Source organism: Trachemys scripta, chromosome 7, assembly GCF_013100865.1.
Source record: "Trachemys scripta elegans isolate TJP31775 chromosome 7, CAS_Tse_1.0, whole genome shotgun sequence".
NCBI lineage: Eukaryota > Metazoa > Chordata > Testudines > Emydidae > Trachemys > Trachemys scripta.
In genome coordinates this window covers 121,331,518-121,359,446 of record NC_048304.1, presented here as the reverse complement: position 1 = coordinate 121,359,446, position 27,929 = coordinate 121,331,518, and the positions used below count along the sequence as shown (strand labels likewise).

The 27,929-nt window shown below is 50.9% G+C and overlaps 1 protein-coding gene across 1 annotated transcript in view; it reads right to left on the bottom strand.

Annotated features, from left to right (window-relative positions):
- Positions 1-3,770: 3,770 nt before the first annotated feature.
- The window catches only part of COL17A1 (collagen type XVII alpha 1 chain), a 64,125-nt gene continuing 39,966 nt past the window's right edge, over positions 3,771-27,929 (bottom strand). Inside the window, exons 32-57 of the mRNA XM_034776266.1 lie at positions 27,636-27,662; positions 26,052-26,087; positions 25,470-25,505; positions 25,151-25,231; positions 23,656-23,691; positions 22,858-22,938; positions 20,870-20,923; positions 20,674-20,715; positions 19,235-19,297; positions 18,992-19,051; positions 17,386-17,412; positions 17,249-17,290; positions 17,007-17,072; positions 16,545-16,595; positions 15,186-15,308; positions 14,449-14,586; positions 13,565-13,645; positions 12,210-12,338; positions 11,154-11,243; positions 10,193-10,312; positions 9,729-9,881; positions 8,616-8,933; positions 7,535-7,666; positions 6,558-6,620; positions 6,230-6,301; positions 3,771-5,152 (exon numbers count right to left, since the gene is read on the bottom strand). Of these exons, the coding sequence (XP_034632157.1) occupies positions 5,103-5,152; positions 6,230-6,301; positions 6,558-6,620; positions 7,535-7,666; positions 8,616-8,933; positions 9,729-9,881; positions 10,193-10,312; positions 11,154-11,243; positions 12,210-12,338; positions 13,565-13,645; positions 14,449-14,586; positions 15,186-15,308; positions 16,545-16,595; positions 17,007-17,072; positions 17,249-17,290; positions 17,386-17,412; positions 18,992-19,051; positions 19,235-19,297; positions 20,674-20,715; positions 20,870-20,923; positions 22,858-22,938; positions 23,656-23,691; positions 25,151-25,231; positions 25,470-25,505; positions 26,052-26,087; positions 27,636-27,662 (2,171 nt within the window). The 3' untranslated portion in view covers positions 3,771-5,102. The remainder of the gene's footprint in view (positions 5,153-6,229; positions 6,302-6,557; positions 6,621-7,534; positions 7,667-8,615; positions 8,934-9,728; positions 9,882-10,192; positions 10,313-11,153; positions 11,244-12,209; positions 12,339-13,564; positions 13,646-14,448; positions 14,587-15,185; positions 15,309-16,544; positions 16,596-17,006; positions 17,073-17,248; positions 17,291-17,385; positions 17,413-18,991; positions 19,052-19,234; positions 19,298-20,673; positions 20,716-20,869; positions 20,924-22,857; positions 22,939-23,655; positions 23,692-25,150; positions 25,232-25,469; positions 25,506-26,051; positions 26,088-27,635; positions 27,663-27,929) is intronic.

Below are 27,929 nucleotides of genomic sequence, written 5' to 3'. Positions count from 1 at the left end.
CTTGGCTGCAGCTTGGTCATCATTCCCCAACTGAGTGTGACGGCTCCACTATCTGTTCAGATTTTATACAGCAACATCAGTGCCCGCAGCACTCCTCTGCATAGCGGGCATGTGTCAGACATACTACATCCAGCTACCCACGTTTTGCGCAGCTCCCTTTGTGATGTGCTATGCAAATTATTTCATGAGCTAGTTTGCATATTTACAAATAATTTGTATAGAAACAAACTTTAGCTTTAAACAGTAGTGTGGATTTATTGATGGCGAAAGACAACCTGGCCACAGCGCTGGTAAACAAAGACCCTGGTTGAGCTCCACTGCAGGAGAGAAGCAGAGCAAGGTTCCCACACCCTGCCTTGTCAGCATGCTTTAGCCTGGGAATTAATCCACAGCTTCAAGCGGTCTCCATGGTCCATGTGGTTCTTGGGCTTTCCGGTGCGTCTGACAATTACTAACAAGCAGGCTTTGCACTCTGTATCGTGAAAGCTGGAGCAGAGAGACCCCTCAAACTCATGTCATATAGGGCCCACCAAACTTCCATTACATGCAAATGCCTACTGAGCTGGGCTAGATTAATACCAATGAAAAGCTCTGCAGACAATGTCCTGAGGCATCCAAAAAGTGTCAAGGGCAGTTCCTACACCTACACGCACATACAATTATTACCAACCACCTCGGTAAAAATCATAAGACAAATCCCTTAAAATGTGAATTGCTAAAAAATCATGAGATTTAAAATAATTAGTGTTTTGGGGACTGATCCTGATTTCTAAACTCCACAGAAGTTGAACACGTCCCTCCCGCAAGGGCCAGACTGACTGCATGTCTCACAGCAGAAAACCTGAAAAGAACCACAAACAGGAGCACACACCAATGTTTGGGGAAGCACCTCCCCCACTCTTCCTCCCTACTTGGACATCCCAATTCCCCTCGTGCAGCCCCTGGGCTGTCTCAAGCTTCCTGAGGGAGTTTCCCCAAGTTTTGACCCCTTTCTATGGCCAAAGTGCAGCAGAGTGCAACAGCCCCCATGCCAGCATGGCCCAGCATTCCCCTCTAGCCCCTTATCCCCCTCCGCAAGCCCCATATTCCCTCCCATAGGCCTGAGGCAACTCCCTCACCCTCAAGCAACCCCCACATTCCTCCCCCCCCCCGCAGGCCTGAGGCAACCCCCTCATTCCTCCCAGCAAACTCCCCCTCATTCTGCCCCAGCACCCCGCTCTCCTTGGTGGGATGTGGCCCGCCCAAAGTGCCTACCTCCCCTGTTTGCCCTCAGGGCCTCGGCGAGCAGACACTGTAGTGCAGCAACCTCAGTGGCCAACGAGGGGAAACCAGGCAGCATAGCCGAGCCGCTGGTCAACCCCCCCCCACCCCCAAATGCTACAGGGACGTGTTAGTCACAGCTGGTCCCCGGCTCCAGCTAGGATTGCCAACTTTCTAATCGCACAAAACTGACCACCCTAGCCCCGCCCCTTCCCTGAGGTCCCGCCCCCTGCTCCCAGACATGCTTTCTCCTTTGGTGGCTCGCTCTCCCCCACCCTCACTCACTTTCACGGGGCTGGGTCAAGGGGTCGGGTGCTAGAGGGGGTGATGGATCTAACTGGGGGGTGCAGGCTCTGGGGTGGGGCCAGAAATTAGGGGTTCAGGGTGTAGGAGGGGGCTCCGGGCTGGGTCAGGGGGTTGGGGTGTGGGAGGGGGTCAGAACCCTGGCTGAGAGTGTGGGCTCTGGGGTGGGGCTTGGGATGAAGGGTTTGGCATGCAGGCTCCAGTCTGGGGGGGTGGGGCCAAGGAATTGGAATGTGGGAGGAGGCTGCGGGTTGAGGCGGGGGTTGGGGTGTGGGAGGGAGTATGGGCTGGGGCTGGGGATGAGGGATTTGGGGTACAGGAGGGGGCTCTAGGCTGAGGGGATGGGGCTGAGGGATGCGGCGGGAGTGCGGCCAATGGGAGTGCGGAGCCAGTGTTCGGGGCGGGGGCAGTGCACAGAGACCCGTGCACCCCCGCCCCCCACCCCACCCCCCATCCAGGAGCCAGACTTGCTGGCTGCTTCCCGAGCACAATGCAGCACCAGGACAGATAGGGACTAGTCTGCCTTAGCCCTGCAGCATCTCTGACTGGACTTTTAATGGCCCGATCAAAGGTGCTGACTGGAGCCGCCAGGGTCCCTTTTCGCCCTGGCGTTCGAAGGAAAACCGGACACCTGGCAACCCTAGCGCCAGGGCATGGGCAGAACAAATGAACCCCCTGGGCTAAGTCTGGGGGCCTGGCAGTGGCTAACGGGCATGGACCTGCCCAGGTACTGGGCTGTGACTTCGATCACTAGCCCTGTTGTACCGGGGGAGGAGACCTGAGGCACAGGGTAGGGGAAGTGGCATGACCCGGTTCACACAGGGAGGCCGCACCTGAGTCGAGAACAGCCAGGCCAAGTACTGTAGCCACCCAAACAGCCTTTCCATCTTGGGTAAGCTTCTTCCTCCCGGCCCTTGGCCAAACCCTCTCCAGAGCAGTGTAGTTAAAGGATAACTGAAAGCTGTTCGAGAGCGAGGCAATTCAGTGTTACAGGTCCCCGAACAACCATCTCTCTCTCTGTATATGGTTACAGCTGCAGAATTTCACTGGTTAAACCACTTTGGAAGCTACAAAACTTTCTCCCATACCAAGAGGCATAGGTGTTGGAACTAGGGGTGCTGGTGCATCCCCTGGCTTGAAGTGGTTTCCACCGGGTTTACAGTTTGGTTCAATGGCTCTCATCAGCACCCCTGCCACGAGGAGCTTGGTAGGTTTGCCAAGTATGACAGTAAAAACACTGTTGCAGTAGTTAAACATGACACGAAATGACATTTTTAAAGGGAATTTTATTACAAAGAGAAGGGCTCAGCTTATCAAGTACAGGCATTGTGTGTACAACCCAATAGTAGACTTTATTTATTTAAAAACATTGCAAGCTTCTGTGTATTCAGAAAGCCGGCCTGTTCAACACAGCCTTTGTGCCAAACCCTCAGAACAAAGTGACACAGGAAATAAATGGACCAGCTAAAATCTGCTTTGTAGCATGGCCTTTCACTAGAGTTAATGAATGACACCGATGGCTGGTGTTTAAGCTTTGAATGAAAAGAAGGTTGGTTTCAGTAAGATATATCATTTGGTCTATGAAGCTCAGATACCAAACCTGCCTAGCAGATAAGCTCCCAGTTCCAGTCTTAACACCTTTAAATGGAAGAAAATCAGCGTTTGCTAGCATACATCCTTGGGATTATCCACAGGGTAATTCTGGAAGTGAGTATACCCTCCCAGATAGTGTGTGTGTGTGGGGGGTGCTATTGAACTGTCCCACAATTAAAATGGTGAAGTGAGACTGTGTGTGTCAAATGGAAAACTGCATACAATTCAGCCTTAAAATGACTGGCGCTTTAATTTCTGTAGTTCATAGAGCCCTTCCAGTTAAGCCATCACATGGCTAGTTTTGCTGGCCCTTTTCCCGCCAAATTAGCCCTGCAATGATGTGATAAATTTAAGATTTTGAAATAATCAGATTGCTGAAGAAATGAAGACGATGTCAGCGGGACAAAGGGGGCCATTCTCCCCTTGAGCCATGTGCTAACATTAAGGGAAATCATGTGCTCCAGCAGACAGTTGGCTGTTGAGGTTGACTGGTCACTGTACAATCAATTAGGACAGTGACCGCTTGGCACAAAGAAAGCTCACATTGATAATTCTCCATGATGAGATGGGAAGTGCAGAAAACAGGCCCAGAGATGGGTCTGCAGATGGCCCAGAGTTACCATCCCACCGCATGCCGTGTTGTGCTTTGTTTGAGACAATGTACCCTGACGTCGTTAGATGTGTCTACCCATTGTGACACTGAGTCTAGTGCTGATTTCCAAATGTAGGCTTGCTCCGGAGAACACAGGGTTAAAAACACACTTTAATTGGGAGGTTTACATTAAAAATGCAATATTTCCCCCCCCCCCATAAAAAAGAACCATATAAAAATATTTTTTTTAAAAATCAACAAATTATGTTTTAACAAAAGTGCTTAAGTTCGAACTCGCCCCACACCCTTCCCATCTTGGCAATGCTGTTAGCAATTGAAATTAAAAGCGTATTTGGCAATGTGACTTGCATAGTGTATGGGCGCCCACCCTGTGTGTGTATGTATGTCAATATGTGGTAGTGTCGTATGAACTCCCTTTGTACCATTGGCCTATAAAAGGACAGGCTGTGGTAGCCATTTCTGGTGCATAATCACATGGACTTAACAAACGCCAAATGCATTTATGGGCGATGCCAAGAAAATGTTTTTGTCGACGGATACAGAGAATTCCACAATTGCCCCCACCCACCTGCTTCCCCTCCAAGAAATCCAGATCCCTGCAGAAGTTTGGCCTAGTTCCTTCCATTGCTGTGTTCATTAAGTGCGCTTGCTGATCGGACCACCCAACATGGCTACAGAACGCAGCAGAATGAAGAGACGCTCCATAGCCATTCAACAGTGACTGGTGGGAAGTACAATGAAACCTGTATGAAGGATGTCACCCCAGTGTCTTGAGACAACCTACTTCTGTGATTACCGAAGCCGCCCAATCACTTTTGTCCAAGCTTCAGTTCAAAACCTTGGCTCCGATTCTAATGTCAGAAAAACTGCTCGCCGCCTTAATCTCCAGGATACTGGATTTTTCTTTTCCAGGAGGCTTGAGTAGTTGGTTAAAGCAGGTTTCACTGTATTTAACTAAGTCTGGCCCTAATGCAAGACACCTGGATTGGTGACAAAGGAAGTCCTTACAAGACCTAAGATACGAATGCGGGAACTTGAATACACGTCTCATCAGCAGACAGTGTGTGTGGGGTTAATGCACTGCGAATGAATGGGAGCATATTCCCAACTGGTAGTTCTGTGTTGGACACGTACAAACTAGAGTCATTCAAAGCCCAACAACATCAAATTAAAAAAAAAAAAGACATCCTGAACTACCAAGTCTATGTGGTTAGTTGACTGACTAGGAAGGTTTTCTAGCAGGAAGCCAATAAAGATCAGGCTAATTCTCTACTGGATTCCAACATGGTGGCTCTGGATCCCGCGGTACGGAATACTGATCCTGGTGCTTAACTTAGACCCCGGCGCTTCTTCTTTTTCGTCTGCCAACAAATACTTGTTCACCTAAGAGAGAGAGGGAGACGGAGAGCGAGGGTGTGAAATGCTGTGTATCGAAAAGACAAAGTGAGGTTTTCATTAGTCACGGGAGATTGGTGGTTCTGGTGACAACTCAGCATTCACCTACCTTTCACTTTCAGATGAATAGTTACCCTTTGTTGTTGATAAGAATATGCCCTCCAGGTGACATTCACCCCAGTGCAGAGGGCATGTGCAACATTTAAGCCCTTATGGCAGGGTTTAGGTAGTGGTTATTTATGTAGGTTTCCATCAGGTTGCTCATCACCATGGTATCTGAGCGCCCAGGGCTGCGTGCAGCCTGTCTGTCTGGGTCTTAGTTTCACCTTTTGTGAACACGCCCATTATCCTACACTACAGCTACTGTATGGCGAGAGGTAGTTTTGGCCTATACAGACCTCCCCCCTTGTTCCTGGCCATACCAATCCAGGGGTTAGAATTCAGCAATGGAAAGGCCTTTCATGTCTGTAGGATTCCTTCACGTGTGCGTTACTTTGGAGTGTTAATATAAAGGAGTGATGCAAAAAGGTGCTCCCTAAAATTCAGCCATCAGTGGCTAGACCAGGGAAGCTTCTCAGTGCAGCAAAAGGACATGGTGGGGCGGACAAGCTGAAAATGATGGCTCCGTGCCAGCTCTGCATAGCCCCCCTCAGAGGAGGGTTGGGAGCATGCAAGAGGGAGCAGTATGGCCACTGAGACTGTGGTTATGTGCATCCCCTAGTGGCTGCTTATCCCTATGTACGGGAGGACTCCGTGTCTGCTGCCTCTGTTATAGCCCAGGGATGGGCTCCCTGACACAGGACAGGAGTGGATTTTGTTTTATTTGCTCTGCATAGTTTGCCCCCAGCCATTTACTCTGGCTTTGTGTAAGTGAGAGGGGTGGATGCTTCTCCACCAGGCAGAGAGGTCAAGCGACTCGCCTGAGGGTGCAGAGAAAGTCAGCGCTGGAGCCGGGATTCAAACCCAGGCTCCTGTCCCTTACTCAAGCCACCAGAAGACATTTTGCTCTCTCACTACCCACGAGAAGTGCAGAGCCCCCATCTTGCTCTGGGAGGATGTTCATACCTTTCTCTCCTTTCTCCCCCTTCGGGCCCCTGGGTCCTTGGGGTCCTGGAGGCCCCATTGGTCCAGCCTCACCTGGAAGAACAAGAGGAACGTATTTGCATTTCATCATGGTTATTCTGCAGGTCAATCCCCAGTTGCTTGCAGCAAGAAGTGGGCTGGGATGAGAGGGACGAGGGCTAGGATGACACTAGGGATCAGATACTGAAGGTGGCATATGTAATGCTCAACTAGAAGGATGCATGCTTCAGGGAAACCTCGCTTCACAGAGCCTGTGTGCCAGAGGTTACGGGAACTGACTGCAAGGAGGCAGCAGGATTGCAGGTCTTACCTTTGGGCCCTGGGTAGCCCATCTCTCCCTGCGGACCAGGTGGCCCTGGGATGGTACCATATGCTGTAGAGGAAAATGAATAAGAGCATCAGTGGGATGTGCTAGCAAACAGGCCCTTACTCTTGTTTCAGTAACACTGAACAGCATTGAAATGAGACTCAGATCAAGGCTTTCTGGAACATTTACCTAGTTTAAATAGTATTGGACGGGCTGTTTGGGTTTTTTTTTTATGGTTTTGTACGTTCAAGAGACACTGAGCCAGACTCTGAGCTCATTTCCCCTGATGTTGCTCTAGAATAATCCCGCTGGCTTCAGCCGAGCTTCTCCGGATCCACACTGATGTCATTGAGAGCAGAGCCTGGGCCACTCTCACATCACTGAGGTGGAAAACTGAGTAGGGAGGTCTTAGCTAAACATACATAGATGCAGCTGGAATCTGCAGAGCTGGTGCAGGCTTGCCCTTAAGGCTGTTGTAAAGGGTTTTACAAAATGTGATGGACAAATGTGGCTGTCCTGACTCAAGGCTGGATTGTTCCTGACCCTGTGCTGGTCAGCAAGGGAGGTAGAGGAGGGAACAAGTCTTCCTGTTGGGGGGAAGGGATAGCTCAGTGGTTTGAGCATGGGCCTGCTAAACTCAGGATTGTGAGTTCAATCCTTGAGGGGGCCACTTGGGGATCTGGGGCAAAATCATTACTTGGTCCTGCTAGTGAAGGCAAGGCGCTTGGCTCAACTCAACTCAATGACCTTTCAGGGTCCCTTCCAGTTCTGTACAATAGGGTATATTTCCTCCCTTTGCTTGTGGCACAGGTGACCAAGAATTTTGGTTCCTACTCTTGCAGTATGCAAGGGCCAGGGGATGCTGCCAATTAGAGAAGCATTGGGAACCCCACCCTCACTGAGCACCCAGCCAGCGTGGGGAGAGGGCGAGAACACATGATGCTCTGGGATGACCAGGGAGGGACCAAAGTGTCTCTTACTTCTGAAGAAGTCCACGAGGTCCTCGGTGACGTTGCCATAGTTTGCAAACACCCTGCTGATCCCAGGCGGCCCTGGGGGTCCTGGCGGACCTTGTGCAGCGTAAGTGACCATGTCCCGGAGGAGGCCTCGGCCTGGGGAATTAAACGCAGGGTTTAAAATAGCACAACACAGAGGAGAAAACCCCCTTCAGCCAGACGAGCACTGTGCCTAGGATGATTTGAATGGCAGGATACTGGCCTGTTAACATATCTCCAGCCCTGCAGGGTGAATTCCATGGAATAACCCTGAGATCCTGTTAGAGACGCTCTCTTCCGACAGGAGAAGATGAATCTTAGAAGGTCAGCGCTGCATGGGATTTCACGGTTGTGGAGCCGGCACTATTGTTTGTATTAAACGTCTCGGAAGAGTGTGGTTTTATTTTCCCTTCTAAATCGCCAGAGAACGGCCCCTGTGCGGGGGACCAACACAAGAGCCCAGCTACCCTGCGAGCCCTAGTTTGAGGATTTAAGAGGGACTTATGTGGTGCATTGGTTTTGCACTGGCACCTCTGCACAGGGGTCAATTTCACCCCAAGACAGAGGGAGGCAAATCCCCCAGAGCCATGCATTTCAGTGTCTTATCTGAGCAGGTTATTTTCATTTCCCCGGGCAGGTGAGCGCTGTCCCTTGCCTATTGCTAGAAATAATGAATATCAATTAATTCTGGCTGGTGTTTAATAGGCAAAGAATTCAAACATCAATCTACACCCAGTGTTTGTGGCTCTGCAGTCATTTGCTCCCATTGGCCCAGGAGAAGAAGTAGCACCATCACTGAGTCTGATTTTCTCCTCCAGCACAGCAAACCTCGCTGTGGACTCACGGGTTGGCAGGTTCAGCAGGTCAGTGCTTTGCACTGCTGGTGGCAGGGCTCAGTAGATCTGGGCCTTGCTCCCAGTGGTGATGGGCTCAGGCGAGACCTGCATCCAGCAGTGCACAGGGGGGTAGGAAGGGAAAGTGGTGGATGGTGGTAGATGGGCTTTGCAGGGCATGGGGGGAGGGAGTTGAGGTTTCACCATGCAGCGGGAGAAGGCTTCCCACTCACTCTGTATGCTCTCCGACACCCGGAGTGCCAGCTCATTGTAATCCAGCGATCCGGTGAATGACTCGCTGTAGGAGCCGCTCGAACTCATCGATCTCCTCTGTGTTCTTTCTGCTCCCAGGGATCCACTGTACGATCCGTCTGCCCCCACTGAGCCACCATATGACCCATCGCTGCCCATTGCGCCACGGTACGATCCATCTGCACCCTGGGATCCTCCATGGGACCCAGCCATGAGGCCGCTATCTCCTTTTGGCCCTCGTGGGCCCATAGGCCCCGGGGGCCCGGGAGGCCCCGAGATGAACCTTCGAACATCATCACCTGCAAAACACAACAGCGCTGATGGTGCTAGCAGACAGACACACAGATGCCACACGCACCCTGCTTCCCAAGGACAGAGTCCATGGGGCATTGGCACTGGTGGCCAACAGCCTGGGAACGCTGGGCAGTGGCGGAGAGTCTGCAACCTGATTTGTCTGCAGAATGCAGCCTGCGGCAACGCACTTCACTTTACATCTGCAAACTGCCCCAGGAGGCTGGCCGGTAGCCTGAGCCCCAGATGGGGAAACTGAGGCACGGAGCCCAAAGATGGAGGCTCCCCAGATTAAAAGACACTTTTTCAAAGGGTGCCCTCAGCGACCTGCCAGAACAGGACAGAGGCAAGGCTGGGTTCAGGGTGTACTTGTTGCTGGCTCAGACCCATACCCCCTTCCATTGCTCGTTAGGAAAATGCCTTCCCCATAAAAAATGACAGTAAAAAACATATAAGAAGTCCACCTTTAAATATAACAGTGGTGAACACTCATCGCCTCGCCAATGCCTTGCATCTCGGGATCACCAGAGGCTGTATTAGGCCTCAGTCTGGTGCAGAATAGATAAGGTGCAAAAGGTGAAATTCAGCCCGGGGCAGAGGTCTGGAGCAGGGACAAGGCACCATTTAAGTCCCGCTTCAGCCTTTGGGGGACTTAAATGGTACCTAGTCCTTTCAGTGAATTTCACTCAGAGCAAATCCTACTAGGTCATAGATCAGACTTGCCGACTATAACATTGACCAGAGCCAACAGTAAGCGGAGTGGGTGGGTGGTGAGATTGCCATCAGATACCAAGTCTCCTTACTGGTTAGATATTGGATCAGCTCGCTCCTAAATGTGTCGCTCAGCACGTTGTCAGTGTAGGAGAAGTGGCCAGTTCCTGACAGACCTGGTGGCCCTGGTGGCCCTGGAGGTCCTGGGGGTCCTGGTGGTCCAGAGACAGAAGCGTATCCCACACCTTGGGAGAATAGGGATGGGGAGAAATAATATTTTTGTGAATGGCAGGTGACCTGGCAATTACACTAGTTTTGGAATCTTGATTGTTTCAAGATTCCAACCCCAAATTCCACCTCTCTTTGTGCCCTGAAACGCAGACGTGGATGAGATTTGCAAGCTGCCTGGGGATTCAGTCCCATTTAATGAGCATGACACAGCCAAATCTCCTGGGGAGCTAACTTGCAGCCTAAATCTCCCTGCCGTCTCTGAATGCCATTTCCTCTGCAGGCCCAAACCCTTCCCAGCAGCTGTTGAGAAGAGCAAACTCCTTACTTTGCAGGTAAGAGGTGACATCCTCTAGGCTGAACGTGGAGAAAGAGCTGCCTGGCATTCCGGGAATTCCAGGGGGTCCCTGTGGCCCTGGAGGTCCAACAATGCCTCTAAATTCAGAGCCTGGAAGTACAATGGAAGAGAAAGAGTCATTGCAAGGCTTCCACCCCATTGCACCCAAAGCGTCGCTCCCCTGGCAGTAACATCTCTGCTGATGAACGGGCTTCACTCCCGCAATTCTATTTGCAGTAGGAGTGTGTGGGGAATCCAAGAGAAAGTGCTGTGAATGGCCTGCAGCGGGAACTGCCAGCACAGACGCACGCTGCACTGACGACACTGGGACGACGACTGGGCGCAGAGGCCTGTGCTGTGGTCGGTCCATCCCGGTGGAGAACAAGGGACCAGATTTGTATTTGCTTTGTCCAGTAGCAGTAGAGGCTCCACTCGTCACTCCATAGTTTGATGAGGGTTGGGGGCAATCTCTGTCTGTGTTTCCAGTCCTCACATGGAACAGACACCTCCTGAGCTCTCAGACAGAGGTGGGATTCCGGTCAGAACCCCCTGACCTGCCGATCTCCACAGCATCAGATGGAGCAAGAGCCCAAAGGAGACACTCATGGGTTTGACTGGGTACAAGCCACACACAGTATATTAGGGATTCCTGAGTTTGATGGAACTGTGACATTCATTCAGTGCAACAGCATGTCTGTAAGCAGAGTAGAACTGCTCATCAGAGGTTAGAGAGGGTTAACCAGGATGACAGGTGATACTAGAAATCCAACAGACTCTCCTATAGATGATGGTTGGATGGGAGGAGTTTAGTAATAACCTCCTCCCCCAGAAAAGTGTGCTTTTCCCTCAGCTGTTGGTTGTAGGAATCTATCAGTGTATATCAGCCTACAAAAGAATATCACTGACTAACTACCTGGCATGTGGCTAGCAGGGTCTGACACGTAGGGCTTACCTTGGAGTAAAGCTATTAGGTCACTGTAAGATGTGCCGGGTAATCCTGGAGGACCAGGGGGTCCCGGGAGCCCAATACTGAGTCCATTATCTAGGAAATGAAAAACATTTAGATGTGAGGATAACAGAGACATTGGCAGGCTAAACATCACATGTGCCACTGAAACATGATCACGATCACAGTGGGACAAACAGAGCTGGGTGGCTAATGTACAACCAATAATTCCTGTAGGGTGAAATTCACCTCCATGCAGGTCAATCCAAGGCTAAGGCCTATGTACCACTTACGATCCATTCAAATCAGGCCTCAGCTGATGCATAGGTCTTGTGCTGGCCCTCGTCACCAGATGGGACTTTCACCCATTGTGAATCTAGCCTCTTTCTCTGCTCCTGGAATAGCCTCATATTTACTCACCAAGTATCTCTCTAAATCTCTTAGTCTATGGACTGATCGTGCATATTCAACCTGTGTGGGTTGGTTGTGATTGAGCCAATGAATCACATGGTATTATTCCCCTGTTCCCTGATTGGATAAGCACGTCATGCTTTCAGCGCAAATGGGTGGATTTAAAATTTGGTTTCTGCAAATACCGGTAGCTCGCAGCTTTCAAATTTGCTTCGCCAAAATGTTTCTGCCAGTAAAACTTGGCCACACGGGTTGAACTGCTCCTAGAGGGCATTAGCAGCCTCTCGGGTGGGGTTTCAACTAAACAACCATTTGCCAACTAGAATGACAAAAAGCAGCTTTTCCCCGGAACGGTGTGGTTAATAGGGTCCAATCATTCAGGGCCTGATTGTAAGAGGTGCAGAACAGGGAACTGAACCAGGGTGTCCTGAAACCTAACCTAACCACTGGATCATCAACTTCTTTTCTAAGTTTCTCTAAGGAGACCTATGTGCTGGCCGTCACTATATATACACCAGCAATACATGCCTTCACTTAGGGCCTGGTACAAAGCCACTGAAGTCAATGGGTGCCTTGCCATTGACTTCTATGGCTTTTTGAACAGGCCCTTGGAGAGAATAGAGAGAACCACACACTGAAAAGGATCATTACTTGTTATGTAGCTTATAACCCTGCTGGTCAACTCATCATAGTTCAGCGACAGAGACAAGCCATCTCCTCCGGGTCCAGGCGGGCCTGGAGGCCCCTGAGGTCCAACTAGATACTGACGAACTTCTTCTCCTGAAAGGAAAAAGGAAAATGAGTCTTTTGTGCTGCTGGTTGTCCCCAAAGGGTGGGAAGGAATCAGCTGCTAGCATTCACAGTCTGACAGCAGGGCTGCCTAGCCAGGGACTTGCACTGAAAGATGGACGCTCAAACCCGCCGGCAGGAGGCTTCCACACATCCCAGCCCCCCATGCACATGTGCCTGGGTATTGTATCGGGAGGGGAGTAGCTCACAGAGTCTGGACCTCCTTCGAGGTGGGGATCCCCAGGCAGGGCCGCCCAGAGGGGGGGCAAGTGGGGCAATTTGCCTCAGGCACTGGGCCCCGCAGAAGCCCCGTGAGCCCTGGCCCAGCGGTGGTCCGGGTCTTCGGCCGGCATTTCGGTGGCGGGGGACCCTTCAGTGCTGCCGAAGATGCGGAGCGACTGAAGGGCCCCCGCCGCCGAAATGCCGCCGAAGACCCGGACTGCCGTTGGGTGAGTACAAGCACCGCAGCTCCCCCACTTTGCCCCAGGCCCCCTGAATCCTCTGGGCAGCCATGTCCCCAGGAGAAAGACATACCAGCTCTGTTCTCTTTGAGCTGCTGCAGGGATCTGCTCTGCTTGTATTTAACAGGCTGAGCCATTTCTTCAGAATCCGCCCATCCCAAGATCCTTCTTACAATTAGTTCCAGTTCTGATTGTATTTCCTTTGTCGTCGGTTCCTAGCAGGGCGAGCTCAGCTCAGACGCAGCGCCCGCTCCTGCTTTTCAATTGGATTTTCCAGCTGGCTTGACTCAAGCACAGAGAGGTCAAGTGATTTCCCCGCAGGGAGTCAGTTGCTCAGCCAGGAGTAGCGCTGTCTGCAATCCCTAGCTGTCACCATGATTTAAACCTCCTGCATCTCTCGGCCCTGGGATTCCCCTCTGCTCTGAGGCATGATGCGATTACATGATGAGCGCTCTCATAATAGAGATTACAGCTCTTTACTCTCAAACAGGAGCCAAGACTATCCAGAGTTAAATCATCCCAAACCAAGGGATAGAAACCCTTCATTTTAGGTTAGGAAGAAAAGGGCTAAGAAGAAAATTTCCCTGGGGATAGGTTGCACCATCGCAGCCTGCTGCAGGGTTTCTTCCTCTGATGCCGCTGGTGCTGGTGCCAGCGACAGGCCACTGGTCTGACCCAATTCCTATGTTCCTAAGCAAGCCCAGACAGTCCCGAGCAGCAATGGAATCTGCAGCCCTCACTGCTTGGGACACTCACTCTGCAGCATGGCCAGGATGTCTTCGTAAGTCAGGAATCTTGAGGAGGAGGAACTTGACATCTCAATACTGTAACCGGAGCCTGTGAGAATGGAAATGTTTCATGTCACGTAGGACGAAGACCGACATAAAGAGAGGCAGCTCGAAAGGAAATTGTTTGGTGTGCCAGGCGGTGACAAAGAAACGGACTCACACTGGATCAGGGGGTGCAGCTTAAAAAGGAATTTAGTGGCTCGGTGGGAAAGACTTTCCTCTCATGCGCAGGGTGATGAATCCAGGGCTGGATCACAACGTGGTCAGCCGGTAAGTATCATCCATGGGACAACAGAAATGAAACGAATGGCCTGCCACTTGGGAAAACATGACCCTCGCTCTCTTGACCTAGAATGGATTCTCTCTAGACAGCCAGAAGCGCAGGAGCTTCTGTCTCTTTGTAGATCCCTAGTCTTTGAAGGACAAGACAGTGGCAGACAGTCTGATCCCAGCAAGCAGACGGCAATACTGTCACATACGTGCTGCCCATAGTGACAATGGCAGATTACCCTCCCATCTGACTCTCCAGGGGTTTAGGGGGTTGAGGGTCTAGCGTTCAAATGGAGACTATCTAAAAGGCAGTAAGAACTGGCTAAACCTAATGTAAAAATGAGACAGGACACGGGACTCAATTTTGCCCCCTTCACTCATGTGGAGCCGCACGCCATTCTTTGTGTCGCCCCACTGCACTGATTACAGAGTCGGACATTTTATAATCACGTTGGAGCATTGCTCCATAGACACCAGGAGCCACTCCAGCGCAGGGCTCACCGGCAGGTCACATTCTGATCTCAAGTTACGAGAACAGGATTTGGTGCATAGAGCTTAGGTAAACGGGAACGTGGGGCTTACTCCTCATGGAGCTCACAACACGCCTGGCCAGCTCGGCGTAGTCCAAGGATTGTCCGTCAATGGTGGTGATGATTCCTGGTGGCCCGGGGGGTCCTGGTGGGCCTTGAGGTCCAATCAGATAACGCCCGATGGTGTCACCTAATGAGGAAAAAAGGTGACAGCCAAATCAGCAGCGTGAGAACGGTGTGACACGAGGAGAGACTCTATGGCAGGGTCTGAAGGGAGCCTGGTCATGTGGATCCTCCCGGGTTGCGTATTACGGACCATCGGAGGATGGTCACACAACACTGCTTCACTCACCGGACTCCCCTCTCCTCGGCCCGTGGCAGTGTAACACTACCTGCCTGCCGGGGAGGGTTTAGGCAGGATCCTTGCAGTAGGGGGGGCCCGTATCAGAGGGGCTAGTGCTCACTGGTGTATAGACTACAGAGCAGCAGGTTGGGTTGCAGCCCATGCCGGGTTGGCTGCCACACATGGGAGAATTAGGAAGGGCTCAAGAGTGGAGGAAGGCTGGAAGCCATCCAGGGAGGATGGGAGAGGGTGGGTCTGAGGGAACTCAAACCTTCGGTGGATCTGGGTCCTGGTTAGCTTCCCCCTCCCCTGCCGGCCCATGCTGGAGATGGGGGCACTGAATAATTTCACCTCCGCCATGGCCCGTGGATCTTGGGTGGTGGGACTGCCCGGAGCAGCTGAGTGACCAGCCCTTGTCAAAGCCCGACGTCCCTGGTTGCACTTACTCTGCAAGTACTCCGCAACGTACTGCTGAATCTCCTGCAGCGAGCCTCCAGCTGGGCCTGGGGGACCGCGGGGGCCGGGAGGACCTGGTGGACCCTGGCTGTATCTTGAGTTTGAAGATCCGCCTGAAGAAATAAAATAGGCCGATGGCTTTTAGTATCAAGAGAACAGACCAAGGACTGGTAAGGTCGGAGCAGGCACTGAACCCTTCCCCTGGGTGTGGGAAGAGCCAGGCTAGTATGGTCAGGGCTGGGAGGGACCCTAGTAAATCACCTAATCAGGCTGACAGAGGCACACAACACTGGAGCTCCAGGCTTTGCATTGGCTCCCAGTTCTCTTCCAAGTGCAACTCTGGGTCTTGGCTGTTATTATATGTAAAACCTTAAATCTATCTGAGCTATTTCTCTGGCTCATCACCACACCATCTGAACATCTCACAGACCTTAATGCATTTCTCCTCACAGCACCCCTGTATGGCAGGGCAGGCCTCTGATCCCCATTGTACAGAGGGGAAACTGAGGCACGGAGAGCGACTTGTCCAAGGTCATGCAAGAAGCCTGTGGTGGAGCAGTAACTGGACCCCAGGGCTCTCAAATTCTAGGCTCATGCCCTCACCACTGGACCAGGCGTCCGTTCCAAGCCCTCCCGATATGCCCTTCTCTGAGCCACCTCTCCCACATCCTGTAACATCCCCATCAGCTGGTAGGATCCTGCTGTCTGTCACCAGCATGAAAATCCTGGGCAGAGCATTTCCTATGATGAGCTCCGAGCTCTGGAATTTGCTCCCTCTTGCAATCTGCCAGCGCCCTTCTGTGGGAACCTTGAATCGGATTTATGGTTGATTTAGGCCACTGGTCGTTTAGTCAGAAGGTGGAGGACGGGAATGGTGGGGAATAATCTGTGTTGTGGTTTAACGTTGGCAATAGATACTGGGCCGAATTCATCCCTGGTGGGACTCTGCCAACGCATCCCCTCCACGACGGAGCTACAAGGGGCCCATGGCATCGAAAGGAACTGGGCCCAAGTCTCCGCTCACACTGGTGTGAATGAGGAGTCAAGGGAGTGACACTGGTCTGAGTGAGATCCGAATAAGACGCTTGGATCTCAGTGAGTCAGGCAGTCGAGGCAATGCCGTCCCAAAAGACTGGGCGGTTCTTGCCATGCAGAAAACGGAAAGGTGCGGTTCTGAAATTGTCCATTTTGGGACAGATGCTCAGGACTGCTGAAGGAGCTTAGGAGCACAAGTGCCATTGACTTTCAGTGGGACCAGCGCTCCTAAATCCTTTTGAAATTCTCCCCCATTAATGTCAGCATTTCCAGCTATACAGATAGAGTCTGATCCCCAACCAGGCTGCCCTTACCTGTTGAAGACCCTCCTGGGATGCCGGGAGCCCCTGGCACACCTGCATCACCTGGAAACAAGGGAGAGAGACACAGGTAGCCTGGGTCGGACAGCACAGGATTAACTCACCCCTTGGGTAGTTTATAATGGCTGATGTGCTGCATGTCCCCTTCCAGCCCCTGCACTGATTCAATCTGAGATGGGGTCATCCCACACCCAGAGGCATGATCATGGAGACTGGGGTGAAGGGACAGGGCACAAGCAGCCTTGGCCAACCCTGCAGCGAGGCGAGTAAGGGCCAGCAGCAATGCCAGACTGCCAGTGCAGTCCTGCTCCCTTGGTGCACCCAAAGAGGGCGGCAGGGCCATGCTTTCACCCTGCACCAGTCCAGGAGGAGCAGGCTGTCTCAGTGAGAGGCCTGGGTGTGAAAGGGCTGCAGGTTCAGGGCATGAGGAGGAAGAAGGGTTTTCTTTTCACAAACCTTTGTCTCCTTTGGGTCCTCGAGGCCCTGCGGGTCCGGGAGGTCCCTGGACGGCGACTCCAGAACCTGCCCAAGCAGAATGCCAGGAAAAGGAGTCAGAAGTGCACAGGCAGAAAAGCCTTGGAGGAGATCCTGGCCACACTGAAGTCAATGGGAGTTCTGCCATCGACTTCAGCCGGGCCGGGATTTCACCGCCTGGCTCCAGAGCAATGCAGAGAAGAAAGGCGTGTGCGCAGACTGACCTGAAGCAGGGATTCCTGGGAGGCCAGGCTGACCTGGGTCACCTAGATGAAACACACACAGAGAGGCCAGTCACACATTCCTGCTGTTATAGTACCCCCCACCTGACAGCAGTGCGGTACGCTGGAATCCTATTTACCTGTGAATCCTCGTGGGCCCGGTGAACCTGTGAACAGGAAAACAGAGGCGTTGTTAGACTGTTCACACCCACAGGCCCTGATCGAGTACGCAGAACACAATCACAGCATCTGATGATCAGGGCTGAACGGGGTATTTTAACCCCGCCAAGGGAGGGAATTTCCGCCCCCCCCCGTCTACAACAGCCAGCTTCCTACAGAGCACGGGTTTATGTTTACCACTCCCACATCCATGCATGTGACTAAGCACATCTGAGACCCAGGAGACCCTGCAGGGAAGCAAAGCCATGGGGGAGGATGAGCGCCACCTGTGACCATGTCAGTGACAGGTCCTGAAGGAATGGAATCGCTCTGTGGCGAAGGCAGAACAGAGATGGGTCTGGACAAGAACAAGGAAACCCAAGCCACATCGGATGCCATGCTTTGCAAATGGATCTTGTCCCTTTGATGGCAGAACCGAAGCTCTGGCTCCGAACACCCCTGAATCTTACGGGCACTTGAAATCTAGATCAGAACGTCATGGCTTGTCATTGGCCTGGCTCCTGAACTGGAATCTAGTTAGCTGCCGCAGAGCCAAGGGAGAATCCTATTTATTATTTGTACTCAACAAGGACAAGTGCAGAGTCCTGCACTTAGGACAGAAGAATCCCATTCACTGTTACAGACTAGGGACCGAGTGGCTAGGCAGCAGTTCTGCAGAAAAGGACCTAGGGGTTACAGTGGACGAGAAGCTGGATATGAGTCGACAGTGTGCCCTTGTTGCCAAGAAGGCTAACGGCATTTTGGGCTGTATAAGTAGGGGCATTGTTAGCAGATTGAGGGACGTGATCATTTGCCTCTACTAGGCATTGGTGAGGCCTCATCTGGAGTACTGTGTCCAGTTTTGGGCCCCACACTACAAGAAGGATGTGGAAAAATTGGAAAGAGTCCAGCGGAGGGCAACAAAAATGATTAGGGGACTGGAGCACATGACTTATGAGGAGAGGCTGAGGGAACTGGGCTTATTTAGTCTGCAGAAGAGAAGAATGAGGGGGGATTTGATAGCTGCTTTCAACAACCTGAAGCGGGGTTCCAAAGAGGATGGATCTAGACTGTTCTCAGTGATACCTGATGACAGAACAAGGAGTAATGGTCTCAAGTTGCAGTGGGGGAGGTTTAGGTTGGATATTAGGAAAAACTTTTTCACTAGGAGGGTTGTGAAGCACTGGAATGGGTGACCTAGGGACATGGTGGAATCTCCTTCCTTAGAAGTTTTTAAAGTCAGGCTTGACAAAGCCCTGGCTGGGATGATTTAGTTGGGGATTGGTCAGGGGGTTGGACTAGATGACCTCCTGAGGTCCCTTCCAACCCTGATATTCTATTCTATTCTATTCTATTCCATTCTATTCTGTGGTAGCTCCTTGGAGCACCATCATGGCCCAGAGCCCCATTGTGCTAGGCACTGTACACACACAGAACAAAAGGACAGTTTCTGCCCTAGAGATCTTCTGCATTGCTTATCAGTATGAGGGTTTGGCGCTGAGGCACTTTACCAGTGACTTGAAAAGCCAGCTCTTGGGGAAGCCTCATGATCAGTCGGAGCAGTAGGAGCTGAGAGAATGGACTCACCTTGGTCTCCCTTTGGCCCTCGTGGGCCTGGTGGACCTGGTGGGCCTGCGAAGAATGTTTCTGTAATGAAGAGAAAAGGGTTGTTTAATGTACACAAGCAGACACAGCCATGGAGTGGAGGAGCAGGACATGTCCCCTGTCTACATCCTCCTGAAGCCAGGGATCGCCGAGGGTTCATTGAACCGCAGAGGGACAGAGAGGTTTCAGAAGGATCCAACACAAGAATCAAGTGAAAGTTCCTACCTGAGTTGGGCACGAAGGAGCCTGGTGGGCCTGGTGGGCCTGGCGGGCCTGGTAATCCTTCTCCTAAGCCAGGGAGATAGAACAATACTCAGAAGGGAGGGCAAAGGCCAATGAATACAGCAGTCTGCATAGCAGAGTCGCTGGATTGCCAAACCTGGGGCCAGTTCCTTATTTCTCACTGCACCCCTATCCTGCATTAGTCAGTCATGCCCTGGTGTCATACTGGAGGGTCACAGCACGATACAAATATCAGGGGGTAGCCGTGTTAGTCTGTGTCTACAAAAACAACAAGGAGTCTGGTGCAGGGCTGGCTCTAACTTTTTTGCTGCCCCAAGCAGCAAAAAACAGCGCCGCCCCGCCGAGCCCCGCCGAGCCCGCCCTGCCGAGCGCCGCACCATCGGAACCCCCCCCCCCCCCCGCGCCCCGCCCCCCTGCCGAGCGCCGTGCTGCCAGAACCCCCCCTGAGCGCCGTGCCCCGCGCCGCCCCCCGACTGAGCGCTGCGCCACCGGAGTGCCCCCCGCCGAGCGGCCGGAGCACCTCCCACCCCCGCGGAATGCCGCGCCGCACCACCCCCGCCACCCCAAGATTGGCCGCCCCTGACCAGGTGCCGCCCCAAGCATGTGCTTGGTTGCCTGGTGCCTGGAGCCGGTCCTGGTCTGGTGGCACCTTAAAGACTAAGAGATTTATTTGGGCATAAGCTTTCGTGGGTAAAAACCTCACTTCTTCAGATCATCTGAAGAAGTGAGGTTTTTACCCACGAAAGCTTATGCCCAAATAAATCTGTTAGTCTTTAAGGTGCCACCAGACTCCTTGTTGTTTTAGCACGGTACAGTTAGGGTGAAACTCCATTTACAGGATGGTGCAGGAAAAATCCCAGAGGGCCTCAGTGCATTCAAATGGCCTTTTCACTCCTCATCCAGTGAAGCTTTACATATAGAGGAGTTTTCATTCCATAAGAACCAGGCCCACGCTGCTCAGCTCCTGGGGCTGCAGCAATCACCATCTACCTGCTAGTTTTTAAGTGCTGCATCAAGGCTAGACCGCTGGGCAGTTGAGGACTGAAGATGCTACAGCTGCAAAGCAGAGCTGGCACCCTTTCGCCTTTCAGGGTGCAGACATGACTTTCCTGGCCAAAGATTCCCCACCATCCTTCCCCCAGAGGCTCAGGGCCACCAGCAGGTCCAGGGTGTGGGGGGATTTTACTAGACACTTCCTTTCCCGTTATCGTAAAACTCCCCTTCTAGTGAAGTGTATCTGTATGAACACACGGGGTTAAGCCCTGGCCCCGTGGAAGTCAATGGCAAAACTCCCATCCACTTCCATGGGGCCAAGATTTCTCCCACAGAGTTTCAGAATTACTCATTTGGGGGCACGTGACAAATCGACTGTAAGCGGCCCCCTCCCCCCCATCCATGTATGGTGGGGAACAAGGTTTTACCTGCTGGGCCGCGAGGTCCAGGTGGTCCCTGGATGGAAGTGCCTGACAAAAGAAAAGAATCAGACGCATTCAAGAATATTTGCATAGCAAAATGAACAAGTTGAAAGCATGCTGCAGGCTTTATCCCACCCCTATGGCCCCTGTGATCTCTCCTATATACTGCACCGTATGTAATACTCTATTATAATATACATACCTGGGGGTCCTGGCGGGCCGGGGAGGCCTGCTCGTCCCAGTAAATCTGACGAAACTGAAAAAAAAGGAAATATTTTTGCTCTGGAAATATTGTTGCTATGTTGCTCATGAAAGCTATTGGAGTCAGGGGTGGATTAAGGCAAGATCCTTGGTACAAGGCCTCATGGGTCAAAGGGGACCTGAACATACCTATGATTCTGAAAGGACAGGGTAGGGCCTCCCTTGCTAGTCTCTTGGGGACCATGAGAACAGGCAGCAAGAACTGGGGCAGGAGAGCAGGGCCGGCTCTAGGATTTTTGCAGCCCCAAGCAGAAACAATTTTGGCCGCCCCCCCCGCAGTTTTTTTCTTACCCCACCCCTGGCCCCGCCTCAGCTCTGCCCCTTCCCCAAATCTCCAGCCCTGCTTCCTCCCCCCAGGCTCTCAAGCCTAGGAGGGAGGGGGCGAAGCGGTGCACGCACTGCGGCCACTTGGAGTCTCCCCCTCCCTCCGAGGCTCTCAAACCTGGGAGGGAGGGAGAGCAGCGGCGTGCGAATCAGCTGTTTCGCGCGCCGCGGCCGCTCGGGATCTCCCCCTCCCTCCCAGGTTTGAGAGCCTGGGAGGGAGGGGGAGCAGCGGCGCGCGAATCAGCTGTTTCGCGCACCGTGGCATGCAAGTGGCAGCAGCGGAGGTGAGCTAGGGCGGCCGGGGCACATTTTTAGGGGCAGCATTCTGGCGCCGGCCATGCCGCCCCTAAAAATGTGCCGCCCCAAGCACCAGCTTGTTTTGCTGGTGCCTAGAGCCGGCCCTGCAGGTGAGGTTGGGATGGACAAGGCCACCAAGGTAGGAAACAGTAAGGAATCTCTCTGGACAGTGAGGACTTGTGAGAAAGACCAGGGAGGCCAAAGATGCTGGGCTCGGATGACGAGACTTTTCAGGAGGCAGAAGAATTTTTAAAGGAGGGCCTGAATTTTTTGGTGAGTGGGGGAGAAGGCCAATTTTTGATGAATCTGGGCCCTGGATAGTCTTAATGAGAGATAGACTTCAGCCTCAAAGCTGAGATGTGAATCCCAAGTTCGGGGGTGTTCAGATCCAGGATTTGGGTTCGGCCCATTATAGAGCTATGGAGCAGTCACAAAGTTCTGTTCCAGATCTGAATTACTCCAAATGTAGTGTTTGTATATGGGGAGTGGATTGGGACCGCTTTTAGTCTTAATCCATCCTTGATCAACATCCCAGACATATTTACAAAAGCTTTTCAGAGCATAGTAGAATAATCCAAGGTATAATAAATAATTGTAATAATAATTGGTTGCATCATGCACAGTGTATTACATAAAACAAATAGATTTTCCCCAGGGGATACTGCTGTTAACTCAATTCTGTTTCTGTCACTTCTGCCTTGAAATTAACATTTCCTCCTCCCAGGGCCAGCTCTAGGCACCAGCGTTCCAAGCATGTGCTTGGGGCAGCACTTTTCAAGGAGCGGCACTCGTTTTTTTTTTTCGCTTGGGGCAGCAAAAAACCTGGAGCCGGCCCTGCCTCCTCCACATCCATTTATCGTGTCACTTTACGCTGGTTACTTCTTTGCAGCGGGCTTAGCATTAGCTTTGTTGTGAGCACAGGGCAGCTGCATGGTCTTGTGGCCTAATGACCAGAGCAGTGCAGTAGGACTCAAAAAGACCTGAGTTTCAGTCCTGGCTCTGGCCTGCTAGACCATTGAGCAGACAATGTCAATGCCCTGTGCCTCAGTTCTGTAAAATGGGGCCCTGTGCCTCAGTTCTGTAAAATGATACTGCCCTCCTTTGTAACGTGTTCTGAGCTCTACCAGTAACAAGTGCTAGATACTATTATTGTCATCGTATAGATACCTCAGCTAAACCACATGCCCACTCCGTCTACAACATATTGAGATAGAGGTATCTCAAGTTGAAGGACCCTCCCCCTGGGCTGGTCTCACCCAATAACTCTTCATGCTGCCAATAAAGAACGGAAGCAGCATCTCTTCTTACTTTGAGATAATGAAGTTGCAACTTCTGATTTGATGGTTTCCATAACGGTTTCACCTGTGAGCCCTCTCTCGCCACGTGGACCTTCATCAAGAACAGAGAGAGTGTGGGTTATTTAGCCAATAGAGGACGACCTCTACCTTTTGGGGGGCCTGCAAGGCTGCAGGCTAATGTACCAGCTACTGATCTCCTCTGACATGGCTTCAGATGTTGCTTTCTGTTACAATAAACTGGGTGACACAGATTCAATCCTTGATGGACATTCATCCAAATCTGGAAATTCCTGCATAATCTGCCATTATTATCAAACTCGGTTCAGGATCCATCTCTAACTCCCACCTTTTTACATAGCAGGACCCCTAGATCAGGACAATAGTCCAGATCCTCAAAGATATTTAGGCACTTAACTCCCACTGAAATCAGTTCCAATGGGGGTTAGGCACCTAAATACCTTGAGGGCCCATATAACAGAAAGGCAGCTTCGATTGGAACGTGCCCTACTAGAGCTAACGCCTGGATAAAATAATACTAGATGTATCTATGGCTGTAGCTTTCACACAGAAGATATTTGGGTACTCCCCACCCACTCCTCTATGGGGGAGAGACATGGAAATTGGGAATGTCTTAAAAGATTAATTAAAACTATGAACGCAGACGAATGAGCCAAAATGAAAAGATCTGCAGACAAAAGAGAAAGAGATTGTGCAAGAAGCTGAGAAATAAGGAGGGGGACTGAAAGATTTTATGAAAAAGAAAAGATGAATGAATGCAGTTCATTCAGAGGCAGGCAGTGTACAGTACCTTGCAGTCCGGGGAGACCAGCTGGCCCAACAGGACCTGGTTTCAAAGGACAAACAAAAAACGACTGCGTTAGATTTCCAGGGCTGTATTTAACAGTATCAGGGGACAATCGATAGGCCTTTGAAAAGAGCTGAGAACATCAAATAATACATTTGTCCACGCAAGTCAATTAAATCAGGATACAGGCATGAATTAATCAGCACGCCGGTGGATACAGGACGTTCTGGAGAGGTGGTTTTTAGTTCAATACCTGGCAAATAAAGCACATGCTCCATTTAGACTGGTGAAAGAACCAGGCAGGTACGGGGTATAATACAAAGACAATGGGCTTGATCTGCTCTGCCTTGTCCCTTCCCTTGCTGAAGTTTAAGAATAACAGCACTGAAGCCAAAAGAGTTACCCCAGTGTAAGAGGCAGACAGGTGCGAGAGGAATCAGCACCTCTGAGCTTTGCACTGTGACTCCGTTGTACTGGAGGGCGGTGACTGCATTAGGACGCTTCAGAAGGGGTTGAGGCTGGGGGCTTAGCATGGAGCCTGGGGCTCTTAGTGTTACTGTCTGGAGCAGGCACTGCTAAAAATCTCGTCAGCTGTTCTTGCGAGATTTCTGCTGTCTTGATGACAACTCTACCCAATTCAGGACTGGAAGATAAGCCCCTTCTGTGTCTGGATCTGAAAACAAAACTATGAGGTATGTGTGTGTGGGGGGTCAGATCCAGGGTATTTCCCCCCCCCTTCTTGAAATGCAAAGGGGCTTGGATTTGAGATCCCAGGTTTGACCCCACTCTGTGCATTAGATCAAAATGTAATGGCAGGTTCCAGGCCACAACCTCACTTCCTCCTGTTCTTCCAAAGCCTCCCTCCTACCTGTCCCTCTTGTATCCGTCTCCCACTCCCATCTTCACACCCTTCCCTGTGCTCCAAACGACCTGTCTTCCTTTTTAAAAATCCCTCCTTCAACTACACATGCCCATTGTGCTGCCTGTTTAAGTGAGGCCCAAGCCCTGGCCTTACTACTGCGGAGATCACAGAGGGCAGGAAAGGTGGGGAAGCTAATGAATAGAGAGTCCCTGATCTATGTGGCCTGTAGGACAGGACAGCTTGGCAGGGATAGGAAACTATGGACTCCAGAATGCTCCTTAACACTGCTCCAGAAAGGAAGAGTGTGGACCCCACCCAGCACTGGGAGAGCGGGGGGGACCCTAGCCATGTCCCCAAGCTGGCTGACCATACTCCTGTAGGCCCATGAAGCACCCCCATGGATGTTCACTGGGCCCCCACCTACTGCTCAGAAGCAGCATTTTCCAATTCTGCTTTGTGTCCCCTATCCCACCTGTAAGATGAACCAGCATTTTACCCTGAGATTGTTAAGTTCCTGGCAGGGCAGGGACCTTGTCTTTCTCTGTGTTTCATACAACCCCAAGCACAGTGCTCAGTAAATACACAATGGACAGCGATGCAGGCTGCACCTGTAACGAAGGAGCAGGGTTTCCTTACCTGGGACACCAGGTGGGCCTGGTGGTCCGACGGCTCCTGGTGGCCCTGGAGGGCCAGGGAGAGCAATAGTCGATGAACCCTCTGCAACACAAAAATGAGGCAGTTGGCGAACAGAGAAGAGGAGTAAATCTGCCACAAATATAATTTGTAACGAACGCTCTGAACAGTTTGATTGTCTACATTGCCACAACCGATTTAAATGATGCAAACACAAAAAGACCCTGATCCATTGTAGGCACAGGGTAACCAGGAAAATAGAAGGGATAATAGAAATTGGAGAAAATCATCAAAAACTGGGGCTGTTCAAAATCATACGTACCAGCAGTTATAACTCGGCCGGGAGCACCAGGTTCACCTAGGATAGAGAGGGACAAAAGAAGAGGGATCAATTAATAGAGCAACAAAACTTTTTGAATAAGTTTCTGATGGCATAATGGCTTCTGTTCTCATTCCCCTCAATCTTTTGTTAGAGAAATTATAAGGATAGGAGATAATGGGGGTAGAAAGAGACAGAGAAGAGAGAACTCAGCTCACCCCAAAAGATTCTTTAATCAAATGTCCAAATGCTACATTTGTCAGAATGCATAACGGGCCAAGTTCTGATCCTACATACAAGTGTGCAGCTTGCACTGAAGTCACTGGGGCTTGTGATCCTGTATCTGGGGGCAGAGTTGAGTCCAATATGTACATTTCAGAGGGAGAGCTACGCTGATGACTTCTCTGGAGAACACCCTGTTTCTATGGGCTTCAGGAGACTTTTGTTAACTCCATTATTCTTTTTTCTTTTTTGAAACCACTAGGTGCCACTGTTGATCCAGGCACTGGTCAGGAGACAAGAAAATCCTCACTAATGCAAAGTACCTAGAGAATAAATGAAAGCCTGGTTTGAATCCCAACTTACCTTTAGCCCCTGGTGGACCCACGTTGCCTGGGAGTCCTGGTACGAAGAAACAATTCAAAATTGTGAATGTAAATATTTTTTTTTCCAGATAATTCCCAGAATTGTAACTGTGGGTTAGTGAGAAAAAACCCCACCCAGTCACTTGATCCAACCATTTATTCTCCGACATTTATAGCAGGTGCTTTTAAAAAGTTGTTGATTGCACCTTCTTTGCTTTATCAGAGGACCCTTGATACCACTGCAAGATGGTGCACTGAGGAGTGTCGCATCGCTGCTGGAAATCCCCAGATTTCTAGTGATGGCTAACAGGATGGTTCAATTATGCACAAGGACCTGGAATGCCTTCCTAGTAACTCAGGGTGGGATTTTCAGAAGCCTAGTGGGACATGGTGCTGCCAAATAGCTTGTGAAAATCCCATCCGCAGTAACTATCTCAACACCCACTTCGATTCAGAAACCTGTGAGTCACCATATTAGAATCCCTATTTTGACCTGATGAGGGTGAAGATTCCAAGGAGTTCCTGAACTAGCATCCAGCAGAAATATATTTTCTATCATATGGGTGTTGTTTATTTACTCAGGACATCTCAGCCCAGGTGCTTCTCCAAGTCACCTACCCATAGCACTGCCCAAAGTTTTCCCTGGCTCACAGGGTTTTGCTTTACTCGGTGGGACATACCGAGACTGCCTGGCCTTTTCTAGCTCTTATCATCTCCTCACCAGCTGATTAGCATTAGCTCATTTCCCCAATGTTTTACAAAAAGGAAAGTAAGTGAGCTTAGTTCTGGTGAAAATTTCTAGGCTGACAGCCCTGGAGGTTGAAATCCTTCATTTATTCACAGGACATCTACATTATGGGGAAAGGAAATGCAAAGTTCTTCCCCTTAGCACCCCACCAATGTGACTTAACCCTGTTCTAGAGGTGCAGCCATGATAATTCTACCATACCATGATAATTCACTCCTTGGCTGGAAATGCAAACAGTGGGGCTAGCTAGAGACATCTATGGTGGTAGCTTTGGTGATGGGGACATCTGGTGACATGGAATTAGACTGAAACAATGAACAGATTTCACAAAGACCATTGGGCAGTCACCAAATGATATCAAGGCATGGTCACTACAAAACTGGGCTGGGAGTGGATCCTAGCATTTGGGAGAGGACACCCCAACCTTCTGATGTGTCCTTGTCTTGTCTAGGGTTCCATATGCGGAACGCTGTGCAGCTGAGACAGCTACCAGATTAGTGAGGAAGTAATGTGGATTTAAACTGTACTAAAGAAAAACTGTCTCTCGTGAAGACCCATTCCTCATTACTACAGCACATTTCAAACTGGGCTTTCCTAGCATTTAAGAAAATATCTGTGTTAACCTAAAAAAATCTGGTCAGCTGAGCTGCCCTAACTCCATAAACGAAACTTGGTCATGTGTGAATATATGCTGTCAGTCTCATATCTCGGCTATTTTAGTGGTCCTTACACCTGGGTCTCATGTAAGGATAACAGGCTCACAAATGTGAGGCTAATAGGAAAGTCAAGGTGCTACAATATGCTGGTGATAAGTCAGAATATGGCTAAATGACTTACCTGGGGGTCCCTGCGGTCCTGTGAGACCTGGAAAAATAAAGGCAAAAATTCTAAGAGATTTGGAAAAATGTCTTTGGGGAAAAACAATAATTTTGTTTATAATTATGGGCAGCTGTGCAAATCAGCCTCCATAGATGTGTGTGTAATCTGCAGATTGCAAAGGGTCCAACATCCACATATCTTCGCATTTCATCACAACGTCCCAGCATAGAACTGGCATAGACCCATGTAGCGTTGGCAAGCAGGCAATCCCTCCAGATGGGATGTGTAACTCAATGGCCTTGTCTAACAATA